At 54.6% G+C, this 11,959-nt stretch overlaps 4 protein-coding genes across 4 annotated transcripts; 1 reads left to right on the top strand and 3 right to left on the bottom strand.

The window, feature by feature from the left end:
* Positions 1–204: 204 nt before the first annotated feature.
* Positions 205–985, bottom strand: SETTUDRAFT_150854 (uncharacterized protein; the record flags this gene model as incomplete). The annotated part of the gene is made up of 2 exons (XM_008027784.1): positions 205–641; positions 764–985. 2 exons carry the CDS (start codon positions 983–985, stop codon positions 459–461), a joined length of 405 nt encoding a protein of 134 aa, XP_008025975.1. The 3' UTR covers positions 205–458.
* A 1,058-nt stretch (positions 986–2,043) lies between these two features.
* SETTUDRAFT_169137 (uncharacterized protein) lies at positions 2,044–5,928 on the bottom strand. The gene has a single exon (XM_008027783.1). It carries the CDS (start codon positions 5,897–5,899, stop codon positions 2,309–2,311), a length of 3,591 nt encoding a protein of 1,196 aa, XP_008025974.1. The 5' UTR covers positions 5,900–5,928; the 3' UTR covers positions 2,044–2,308.
* Positions 5,929–7,273: 1,345 nt separating this feature from the next.
* On the top strand, positions 7,274–9,438 carry SETTUDRAFT_177251 (uncharacterized protein; the record flags this gene model as incomplete). The annotated part of the gene is made up of 2 exons (XM_008027782.1): positions 7,274–8,998; positions 9,146–9,438. Exons 1-2 carry the CDS (start codon positions 7,402–7,404, stop codon positions 9,436–9,438), a joined length of 1,890 nt encoding a protein of 629 aa, XP_008025973.1. The 5' UTR covers positions 7,274–7,401.
* Positions 9,439–10,328: 890 nt separating this feature from the next.
* On the bottom strand, positions 10,329–11,548 carry SETTUDRAFT_169129 (uncharacterized protein). The gene is made up of 2 exons (XM_008027781.1): positions 10,968–11,548; positions 10,329–10,905 (listed from the first exon to the last, which is right to left on the bottom strand). The coding sequence occupies exons 1-2, from the start codon at positions 11,305–11,307 to the stop codon at positions 10,595–10,597; spliced, it is 651 nt and encodes a 216-aa protein (XP_008025972.1). The 5' UTR covers positions 11,308–11,548; the 3' UTR covers positions 10,329–10,594.
* Positions 11,549–11,959: the final 411 nt, after the last annotated feature.

Genomic DNA, 11,959 nt, shown 5'->3' with positions numbered 1-11,959 from the left:
TGCCATTCTATCAACTACGCTACTATCAGCCACTGTCAACTCTCGTAAAATACTATTACTTCCCCCACCTTTCAACTTCCAAGCCCTGAATTAACACCTGCTAAGCGATACATTCATGAATTCAACTATACCAACGTATCTTCACTAAATACCGCTACCTACCCCGCTTTAGTCTAGTAACCTCTCTCACTAGTTCAAGAAGCAGACGTTATATATATTGCTATTGAGTACGAGTTTACTAGGGTAGAGCTACCATATAGAAGAGCATTGCTCATCATCTCCAACATGCACAGGACCGAGAGCATGCTCATATACTCAAGAAGAAGAAAAGACAGATCCAATCGACGACAGATGAACTTGAGTAATTCCTGTCGATAGATTCAGCTTTATAGCATAATTCCCTTTTATAAACCCATGTTGAAAACCCCAGTAGCACCTAAAAATCACCTCCAAGTATATCAAAGACTCTTCCCATCCGCAGCCTTGGTATTCAACCTCTTGACATCAACATGATGCAGCATCCGCACATTGACCGCCGTCATGCCCGGAAAGAAATGCTCGAATCGCGATCGAACCATGCACGCTGAGCCGCAGGCGCCACAGAAATAATGGTCCATTTTCTTGGTAGCAAACGAATACGACTTTGGCTAATGTATCAGCAAAGAAAAAAAAACTTCCCCCCAAAATAAAACATGCAAGATGCCTTTTTTTTCCTCACGGAGATCATGGTAAAAGGGAAGGGGAACGGGACTGCCTTACTTACGCAAAACTGCTCGATACGGCCTTTTGAGAAAACTACGCGCTCGTTGGGCACATAGACGAGTAGGTAGCTGTTGCGCGTGCAGATACTGCAGTTACATTCTGTGACGGTGGAGCTGGGGCTATCGAGTGGCGGGGAGATGGTCACGCTGTATGCAAAGGCTCCGCAGTGGCATGACGCGTTGTAAGTTGCAGCAGGGGCATCTGCTGCGGGCGCAGTGGGCATACCGATGGTATCGAGTGTAGCAGCGCCTTTGGACATTTTTTTTCTTTCTTTTTCTCTCTTTTGACTTGTGCTGTGGGTACTTGGACGAAGAGACGAGGCTGTAAAGTACTTGGAGTAAAGGAAGTGACAAATTTCCACACGTCGCCGAGGCTCAAAACTTGGGCTTGCACAGCTACTTATTTACATGGCTTGTCCTCCTCCACCCCCTGCGCTACTGTAATCAGCTTTGACGATAAGTACGGCTTCTTGCCCGTAGCAACGATGCGCCACAAAACTCCAAATGGAACCTGTTGCCAGGCTCCCGTATGCAGATTGTGTTTTGGCATGCAGGGCGTAATGCGTTGTCGCGAATCAAACGTGCGGCATGGCGCCACAGCGGCGCGTAAGTATGCGGGGGAGGGCCAGCGTACTTACAGTAAATCCTCAGCTGACTTGGCGTCGCTCGTCTCGTTCCCCAAGTGAAATCTTCAGCAGTGGAAGCTACTAGGCATAACACATACTACTCAAGACCACCAAGGACATAGGGAGGAGGCATCAAATATCGACGAACAGCCATTTATTCGAATGTATCATTCACATCCATCTACGTATCTTCTATCACGTGGTATGGGGAGGTAGTGCTTTGATACTAAGCTGTGATTCTACAAGGCGTGTACGAGGTATGAGGTTGGGTTGTATTTGTTCAGTATAGAGCTCGAGACTACAAGGCTCAGGGTGTAAGAGGTGCATCCAGGATACGCTTTTGATGAATAGTATGTACATCATACCTTTGATCCGGGTAGAAACCTATAGTGTGATGACTTACCAATCGTGGTCAAAGGCACTAAGTACAGCAAGGTCCTGACGTGATGAGACACCTAATAGAAGAACACTCATACTTATCCTCGGCTAATCTGTGCAGGTGAATGTGATATGAAAAGCCTTTCATCTAGGCCATCGTTCTTGGGAAGCTCAGCACACGGTGCAACAACAAGCAAAGACTTACCTCTTGACATGGCAACTGGGAACAAGACAGGACGACTTCACGAAACCTAAAGGTGATCAGCGTGGAAGTGGGTGCAAATTATCTTGTTACCATACGTAGTCCTACGAAGTGGCCCCGGTGGCAGTCCAGAATCCTTGTAGCGTACCAGAACGCCGCATACTCCGATCTAACCCCTACTGTGATGTACATGATAAGCAATGTGAGCCCAACCACAAGGACACTGACCCATGACTGCTCAAACCAGAAACCTTGTCCCAAACTGATAGAGGTAAATGCAACGCAACGCCGAAGTGGTGGCCCCAGGCGCAAAGATCAAAGGAAGTACTGTGAATCTTACGTTAGATGAAGATGTCCAGTTCATGTCTCTTAACCTGGTCCTCCTCAAACGCCGGGTACGCCGGAACCATGGCATCGGCGCTCTGAACGTATGCGTCGTTGTAGATGCGCCAATAAGGCTGGCGGACCTTGCGGGCGGGGTGGAAAAGACCGGCCCATACGTAATTCATGACAAGAGGAGTGCCGATTGCGTTGCGAACACCCTCAATAGCTTCGATGATCCTGTCAATGACGTGAGGACTAGTCTCGAAAAGGTTCGGCCACAGAAGGTTCAGTAAGTGGATCATGGCATCTTCGCAGTCGAGACCGACACAACCCAAAGCGACATGCTTGACTACAGAGGCGGCAGTCTGACGGTGCACTTGGTCTCGATCGATGAGAGCATCTTCCAAGAGTGGTGTGATGGCATAGACATAATCTTTGGCCATTTCACCAATGTACTCGAACATAAAGGAGAGCGACTTGAGAACACCATTCTGTACGTTGAGTTCAGGCACACGGTATTCGTTCATGAGCGCTGGGAGGACAGTGAATGGCGCACAAGTCTCTGCGACGATACCAATGGCGACGGCCGTACAGACACGAGACTGGCGCTCCTGGACTCGAAGGTTGCCGAGAAGAGTGGCCAGCACATCCTGAGGACCAATGGCCTTGGCAATGTAGCCAAACGTGTTGTTGGCAGCACGACGGATACCCTTCTTGTGGGCCTTGAGCATGTCCAAAAGCTCGAAACAGATTCTCATCCATTCACGGGGGTTCACGTAGTTTGCACCTCGGTCCGCGATACGGCCAACCAGATCAATCGTGTTTTCCTGTACCTTTTCGTGCCGATTACGAAGAATGGGTGTGAGGCGGGGCAAGAGATCCTTGATGGGCGGTTGCATGGCATGGAGACCAACAACTGTGACGATGGCACGAAGAGCACCGAGGATGGAACCAAGCACCTCAGGGTATTCCTCACCAAGGTATTCGTACAATGCCTGCGCAAGCTTGATGAGCTGGGGATCCTCGTCACACTTTTGCATTACAAAAGTAATCCGGGAGATGAGGTCTGCGGCTTGCTGGCGGACAGTGGCAGACTTGTTGTTGAGCCTAGCCAGGACCGTCGCAACAATCTGAGGAAGATAGGTCTTGGTACGCTCGCCGAGCGCATTGACAACCGTGGCAAAACCGTCAATGACAATGGGATCCTCGATAGTCTGATCCTGGAAAGCGACAAGCACACCATCAATAAGCTGCTCCTCCAGACGCTGGTCGACATCATGTGCGCCCAGCGTGCTAATCACCTTGTCGATGGTTTCGACAGTCATCTTACGGTATGCTTCGTTCTCGTCCTTCATGTTGTTAACAATACGGCCTACAATCTCCGAAACACCGGCCTTTTGCGCCAGGTCGACTGTCGTGTCCACTACTTGTCGGTAGTTGCGCTTGTCGAGAGCCATGCGTCGTACCCAAAAGTGCTTGAAGAACTCGGGCAAGACGTTGTCCTTGAGGTAGACTGGAGTGACACCGGCCGTGTTTGAGCACTGGGAAACGACCTTGAGGACGACCTTTTTCATTTCCTCGTCGGGCGATTGGAACTCGCGGATGACAATCTCCATGATCTGGCTGGTGTAGTAGTTGGAGTACTCCTCGTCCATGAGCGGAATGACATAACCCACAGCCTTCAAGAAAGACGCAAGAGCCTTGCCGCGCTGGCGACGGGCTCCAGTCCAGAGAGGGTTGAGGATATCGTCAAAAGATTCGATACCATAGGGGCTGGCAGCTTCCGCAAGAGCGGCAAGGGAGAGAGCTGTGACCATGCGGACCTTTGGCTGCTCATCGTTGAGGTTCTCGCCAATACACTCGACGAGTCCCTTTAGATGAGGCAGAATCGCACAACCCATGAGGATGGGTATCTGCTGAATAATCTTTACGCCAGTGTGACGTGCGTGCCATGACTTCTTGGATCGGCAAACGGCTCGAAGGAAGGGCAGTAGGGCGGGAATACCGAGGGCGGATGCGACGACGGCAAAGGCTCGAGCGGTCGTGTTTCGGACGTATTCGTCTTGGTGGTCCAGGTCCGGACGCATCGTACTGATCATGTGGGCCAGACCAGCAGCCTTGGCGAGGTTGGAAATGATTTCTCGACCTTCGACACGAGCATAGTAGTCTTGGTCGATAAGGAGCGGCTCGATGACGACCAGGATCTTGTGGACGTAGGGTCGAACGAGGTCGTCGAGCTTGTACAGGACACGGTCAATGACTTTGACCAGCAAATGCCGCTCCTGGTCTTCGAGGGTGCGCTCCATCAAAAGTGGCAAAATCTGGTTGAACAGAGCCCCAGCACCAAACTGCCTGGCGTTGTCCGTAAGCTGCCGAAGCGCAGTCTTTCGCATCGGCGGTGTTCCATTCTTGACTTTGAGTAGCAATCGCATAATCTTGCGCTCCTTGAGTTCCTCCACGGTCATTTCGTTCTCGTCGGCGCCGTCCGTGAGCTTTCCAAAGTACTTCATGTCCTCGTTCTTGAAGAATTGCAAATCTCCGACACCAGGGATTTCCGTCGGCAGCTGCTTGCCCATGGCAGCCAAGCTGTTGTCTGCTTCCGGAATCAAGAAGCCCTGGTATCCAGTCGGGAGAGCGGGCATGCCAACTGGTCGTCGGACGGGCTCATAGCCTGGCGGTGGCTCGAGGATCTTGTAGCCCTCGGCCTCGCCCGGGAGCATCATATCGAGTTGCTCATCGGACAGCGGGGCGTTGCGGCTCGAGATGTCGGTACCAAAGGCAAAAGTCTGAGAGACGGGATGAGCACCGCTGGCAGCGGGGGCGGGCGTTGCAGTGCTTGCAGGGGCCACAGCAGTGGTGTCCCAACGTGATCGGGCTGGCGCAGCAGCTTCCTTTGTGTCTTCTGGCGCCGGTGACCATCGCGAGCGCTTCTTGGGCTCTGCCCCTTCTTCTTCTTCTTCTTCTTCTTCCTTGCCATCTTGCTTGGCCGCAGGGGCCTCGTCGTCTGCAACCTCATCCCACCGTCTCCTTTTGCGGGTCTTTTTCATAGGCGGGGTTTTGTCGCCGTCGACGGCGGCAGGGGCATCATCGTCTTTGAGTGTGGGCTTGTGATCGAGAACCTCGTTGCCTCCAGACCGTTCCTTGTCCTCGATCAATTTCTGCACACGCGCCTCCTCGCGTTCAAACTCGCGTTGCTTCATGACATCCTTGTACGACTGGCCGGCTTCATCGCCATCTTTGGCAAAGGGGTCGGCGCGCGCGGGGGAGAGGGCGCGATCGAACCGTCTTCGCTGGTAATCGGTCTCGCGCGACGCAATCTGGGCCTGCTTCTCGCGGCTGTCGAGGATGTCTGCCTCGCCCGCGTCGCCGTGCGCAAACTCGTTCATCATCTCCTTGGAGGCTGTGTATTGGCCAACCAGGCTCCGGCCGTTGAGCTGCACGTCGTCCATGTCGTCATCCTGATCACCGACAGCGATGGAGCTGACATAGTCGCCGTTGTTTCCGCCATACAGCTCCTTGTCAAAGGCCTCTGTGAGCGACTGCTTGTTGTTGGAGGTGTCCCCACTGGCGCCATTGGCCCTTGGGTTTCCTGCGCGCGGCCCGGCCATTTTTGCTGCAGGTTGCGTGACGTCGAGGCGTGGTTGGGGTTGATTGAGGGGATGGCAACACGGTAACGTGAGCTTCTCTCAAGTTTCGAGACGCCGTGCCTAGCGCGGGCCTGTTTGGGCCTAGCGCGTGGCTTAGTCATGCGCGTGGAAGCAGCTCGGTGTCGCAGGCTCAGGCCATGTCACGTGTCGGCAGCCCAGACCCGCCATGTCTTGTTGCAGGCGCCCAACAAGCAGCGGTGGAAATGCTACATGGTTGCTCGTCTCACACTGATGCAGCCAGCTTGACGCGTACGGGTGCGTTGTGCTAGTCTCACGGCGTACCAGTGCCGTTGTTCTTATTCGCATTATGTTGACACATGGGACCGCAGGCGGGCGTGGTGCCATTGGCGGAAGCGCAGCATAATGGAGTCTGAATGCATGCTAGGAGCCGTGTCTTTTTTGGTCGCGCTGCTAGCCCGATTCTGCAGTGACAGTAGCGTCTGTGGCCCAGAAAGGCCGAGCGGAAATGTTGGCTTACCACAGGCCCGTGTACAGTACGGCAAAGTTTGGGCGCGTCCGGAGCCGACGCGTTGCTTATTTGATCGTCTGTCTGACATGGACACGGGAGGTGCATGGGAGACAGAGAGCTTGTTCGTGGTGTATACATGTACAGTACACGACATGGCCTGGGCAGCCGTCTGTTGCATGTGGCTCGGTCGCAGAGGCGGGTGGCGGCGGCCCCCTATGTACGCGCATGCACGCCACGCGTAGAGTTTGTAGCGACGGCACCTGTTGTTGTGGATTGCATTGTGTGTGTATTTGTTTTGGCACCACGGCTCCCTGGCCGCCTGCGCAGCTAGGGCCGAGCTCGTCGTCATACGATTAGGTGGCTTGCTGATCGCCCTGGTGCTCGAGATGCCCACACCCACCACCCACCTCGTCCCCAGCCATCGTGCTCACACGGCCCACACCCACACCCACACCCACACCCACGAGCATGCCCCAGCATGCCCCAGCATGCCCAAACACGGCAACGCAAGCATCGCGTGGACCGTCCGCGTCCAGGGCCGTCGAAACCTACTGCCCGTCCCTCCACGCAGCCACTCGCACTGGCTGCTAAAAATACCGTCTCGCGCTGCGGGGCGACCGCACAGTAATCCGCCGAACTCCAATGGGTGCGGGCCTCGCAATACGGGCCCAGGCGGCGAATGAGCAAAGGCGCAGCGTCGTGCGACCCATGCCAACGGTGCATGAAACGGGCACATCGCCTCTGTGCTGTTCTGCCAGCCACACAGCACCGTCGCGGCAGGCCGGGGCCCGTGGGAGCACTCCGCTGCTGATAACGACAGGCCCTGTCCCGCCTGCTTTGGACCCGTCCGTCGATCCGACCTGCCTGCCTCTCGCTTTTATTGTTTTGCGCGTGCCCGCTCGTTCAACCCTTCGTTTCCCGACCTCGTCCATTCTTCTTCTTTTAATCTTGCTTCCAGGCTCCCACCGCCCCGCCTCAAACGGCCTCTAGCAAAATGGCGACGGTGGCGCACAACTATGCACAGGATGACGTGCACCCTCTCCTCAGGCACCCCCGACCCATCAAGCGCGATCCCGCCAAAGCACACCGCATGTTGGGATACCTGGCCGACTCGGAAGAAGCATTCAAGGGCCTGCACCGGGAAAAATCTGTCACCACACGATGGCTGGAACGGCCAATGTACGAACAGAGGGAGGCGGCCAACGCGGAAGAAGAAAGGAGCATGGCCAAAGCCGAACCCACACCAGAGATTGAGGCCAAGGACGAGCCCAAACCACTATTGTCGGTGCACAGTGTGATGATTCCACAGGAGAAGCGGCACAGTGACAGCGATTCAGACCTCCTCGACAAGTGGATCAACCCGGATAGGCCGACATCGTCTATCAATCCTGAGACATCCATGGTGAAGCTTCCCGACTCGGAACCCATTGCTAAGCGCGACACATCGTCTGTCACACGACGCCCGCCGCCACTTGCACGCCCGCTATCTTATAACCCTCAGCACTTGCTGACGCCGGAATGGACTGCCTCACCCTCTACGATGGGTCCTGAAACAGCGGGCCTGCCGCCTCTGTCATCATATGCCGAGAGCCCACGGAAGCCAAGCAGCACATCTTCACGGGGCAGCTGCGAGTGTGAGCAGCGAAATCCCGCCACATGGAAGAACAAGTCGACGCAGAAAGCAAAGGAATCGCGGGCAGAACGTCCAGTGTCATACCATCCACAAAGCTTTACTTCGTTCGAGAATCCAGCAGTACAGCCACGCCAACGCCCAACATCATTTGCAAACTACCACCAACGCAAACGTTCTGGGACAAAGATTGCATCCTCACGAGGCTTCCGAAAAGACAGTTTCCCCGCCAGCTCGTCAAGGCCACCGTCCGGCAGTTTCTCAAAGGCAGTTTCAGGAGAAAACATTGAGAATGACACGGTATATCAACGCTTCGGAGACGACGAGGTTGGCCCACCTACGCCTGCAACATCGATATCGCCCGCCATCCCGCCGCCATCCGTATTCTCGGCAACTCCAGTGACGCCCGTGGCCACCACATTCGATTCGTTTGACAAGTTTGAGCACCTCGAGGAGAAGCCGAAGCCAGAGAAGAAGTCCAAGAACCGATGGTCCACGATACCGCAGGCCCTCAAGAACCTTGGAGGGCGCAGGCGAGACTCGACGGCTGCCTCGCAGGAGACGCCCAAATTCACCATGGTCGTCGACGACCTCCGCCGGCTGAAGCTCACGGAAGACAACCTGAACATGCACGAGCACGAAGCAAACCGCTCTTCCGTCGCCCCCCGACGCCAGTCCACTCTCGGCATGATTCCCACGCCCCAATACTCGCCCTTTGACCCGTCTGCCAAGAAATCCGCGCCCCAGCTCGGTGCGCCTCTCCCCGCGCCCTTTGCCCCCTGGGCCACAGACGCACCTCCCAGTCCCAGCGCATCCATCGACTACCAACGGCGGCGCCGTAGCAGCGGCACCTCGTCGCTCTCCCCGAAGCCCACACCGCTCGGCATCCGCGTCGAATCTCCCTACCAGCAGTACCAAGCCCGTCCTTCGTCCATGCACTCATCGATGCACTCGCCCCGTAGCACAAACACGTCGGCGTTTCCTTCTCCACACCACTCATCCACATTCCCCGCACAATACACCTCGCACGCCCACCATCACCACCATCACCACCAACACCACCAACACCAACCTCACTACTCTGGCTCTTCGCGGCCTCCTACCGCAGAAGCCCCTCGTCTCGGCACGCCCGCCTCACGCCGCAACACACCCGCCCTCGAGCGCACATGCATTCTGTGCAAGACGGCCAAGCCAACAATGGAATTCATGTCCCGCCGCATTACCCAAAACTGCTGGCACGAGCCTGCTACGTGCGCGGGATGCTTCCACGCGTGGATCTCGCGGTGCATGGCTGCTGCGGGTGGGCGCGGCATCGACGCTTGCTCGTGTCCTGAGTGTGGCGAGGCAATGAGCAGGGAGGATGTGTTTGCTGCGACCGGGGGTGCAGCCTGTCCGCCTTGAAAAGTCTTGTTCTTTTCTTGTCTTTCCCTTTCCATGCATGCATGCATCTTTTCTGCTCTCTTTCTTCCTTTGTTTATTTATCACAAATTTTTTTTCTTCTCTGTTTCTTTTCTTTTCTTTTTTGATTTGTTTTGGACATTTAGATGCGAGGCCAAAAAAATTATAAATTGCCGCATATAGTCATGGTCATAGTCATAGTCATAGTCGTTAGTTTATGATAACGAAAAAACCTTTTTTTCTGGGTCTGGAGCTCGATGGTAGTTTTTTTTTTTTTTCTTTCTAGTATCTCGTTTTCCAGACGTATATTGGAAAGTGGGAGGTTATTTTTTTTCTTTCAATCAGTCATTCATTTGTTTGTTTGTTCATTCACTTATTCACTCATTCATTCATTCATTTGTTCAGCTAGTAGGTATATATATATGTTCTTGTAATGTATGAATTAGTAGCTTTTTTTAGTATCATGCTATGGCGGGGCCTTTTAGTGCTGCTGCCGTCTTTGGCTAAATTGATCAATCAGCATCATCTGTATACCAGATAGGGGGGGGGAAGGGGGGAATAGTATGTAGGTCACTTTGGGTGGAGTTTTTTTTTCTTTTCTTTTATTTTCAAGTGTTTCTTTGGTTAGTTAGTGCTTAAGTAAATTTTAAAAAAAAATTGAGAAGAGTCTTTGTTTCTTTGGTTGTTTTCGCATGTCGTGTTTCCGGCCTACTTGACCGTGTACTCAGTTGCCGTGGGTTTTCCATGGTCGTTACATACTTAGTGGTGCACGTCCCACGGACATGGTGGTGCGCGGTAGACAGGGGGGGAGGGGGGGGGGGGAACTTCAGGGCACGACGTCAAGGGGGCAACCCTGTGGGAAAAGAGATCAAACAAATACATTGCCAGTTTCCACGGTGAATAAACATAACGGGTGAGCACGCAAGAGTCACAAAACAAGTACGTCAATGCGTTTTACTCATGGAGAATCGTGATATTGACCAAGTAGACACATGTAATAGTCAAAGTCGTAGAAGAAGAAGAAGAAGAAGGTAAGTATGTATGTATGTAAGTAAGCACAGAGAAAATCCCCCCAGTCATCAGGCCCAGAGTCACCAGGATCTGAACGGTAGCAGCAGCAGTAGCAGCAGCAGCAGGTAAGACGCCAACTTCTCAGCTCTTACTTGATGTTTGCCGTTGCAGCGACCCATGCCGGGTTGCGCGCAGGATCAGCTGTGGTGCCAACGCAGTCGGTGAGGAACTTTGTCCAGCCGTCCTCGGTGGCAGCAGCCAGGCCAGCGCGCACATCAGCACTGCACTGGGTGCTTACGAACCAGGCGGCGCTGCCAAAGCTCTTCTCGTCGTCGCTGTTGACCAGGTCGAGCACGGCCACGAGACCCGCGTCGCCACCCTTGGCCTTGGCCTGCTGCACGGCGTCTGCACCGGCGACACTGGTCGCGTACTTTTCGATAAACGGCGGCATGGCCATCACTGCGAGGTAGAGGGTTAGTTTTTTGTCTTTACAACACACAATAGACAAAGAAATGACTTACTCCGCGTTCCCTGGCCAGGACGGCCCGGAAAGTGGTTCTTCTTGTACTTGAAGTCGCCGCTCTCAAACAGCTCGTAGGCGACAATGGCGGCCTGCTCGCCCTTGGCCGTGATCTTGTACGTCGCAAACGCCTTGTTGAGGGCTGCCGCGGCCTTGGTGGCGTCGGCACACTCCTCTGGGAAGTCTGCGCCGGAGCATGACTGCGTCTTGGGCGCAATCGTGACCAAGGTGGCGGCGGTCAGGCCCCCAGCGTTGGATCCGCCGTTGCAGTCGGGGACGGGCGCGGCCAAAGTGCAGGCGGCGAGGGCGCTGGCGAGGAAAATGTTCTTCTTGAAGCCCATGGTGGTGGTGGTGGTGTGGTAGACTTGGTTGTGGTTGTGGGAGTCGTCGACTTGGACAATCAAGCAGTGCTCTCGAGTTTTATGGTGGAATGGGTGTCGTGGTTGAAAGGTATTGTTGCTATTGTTGCTGTCGTTGTATAAAAGTGAAGGGGGGAGAATGCAGGCTTCTTAAAAGAGCGACGTGGTGAAGGATGGACAGTGTAAAGCGTCTGCCCCGCAGAGAATGGAAAGGGCTAAAAAAAGACAAGGAGAGCAATGGATGGGGCCGTGGCAGTGTGAAGGAAACGGAACGCCCAAGATATAGGGCGGTGCAGGCTGGCGGGCGTTTGCTTGGGGTGCCTGACGAGCATGCCGGCCAGGCACCGTGTTACCCTAAGCGTGCCTGGCGGGCGGCGGGCGCACGAGCCGCCACAGCCAATCACCCGTGTGCGAGGTGACTGGCGCTGCACGTGACCGGGCGTGGCGCAGGAGTGATTGGCTGTGCGTGGCGGCGATGCAGGGGGCGTCTCCAAACGTGAAACACGTCGCCCGTCGACAGCCGTCAAAAGCGATTCCAGCACCGCCAGCCTAAGATTGCAACATGGCCCGCCAAAGCCGTGGCATCAGGCAGCCAGCCAAGTACTGCAGCCAGCGCCCGTGGTTGGTGCTGGCC

Source organism: Exserohilum turcica (genome assembly GCF_000359705.1).
Source record: "Exserohilum turcica Et28A unplaced genomic scaffold SETTUscaffold_20, whole genome shotgun sequence".
NCBI classification, from domain to species: Eukaryota; Fungi; Ascomycota; class Dothideomycetes; order Pleosporales; family Pleosporaceae; genus Exserohilum; species Exserohilum turcicum.
The sequence above is the reverse complement of the archived record's forward strand: the minus strand, read 5'-3'. Positions and strand labels throughout refer to the sequence as shown.

Coding starts and splice junctions, on each gene's coding strand:
- SETTUDRAFT_169137 (XM_008027783.1), bottom strand. CDS start 5,899: ATGGCCGGGCCGCGCGCAGGAAACCCAAGGGCCAATGGCGCCAGTGGG.
- SETTUDRAFT_169129 (XM_008027781.1), bottom strand. CDS start 11,307: ATGGGCTTCAAGAAGAACATTTTCCTCGCCAGCGCCCTCGCCGCCTGC. Junction 10,906..10,967: donor TCCTGGCCAGGGAACGCGGA/GTAAGTCATTTC, acceptor TCTACCTCGCAG/TGATGGCCATGCCGCCGTTT.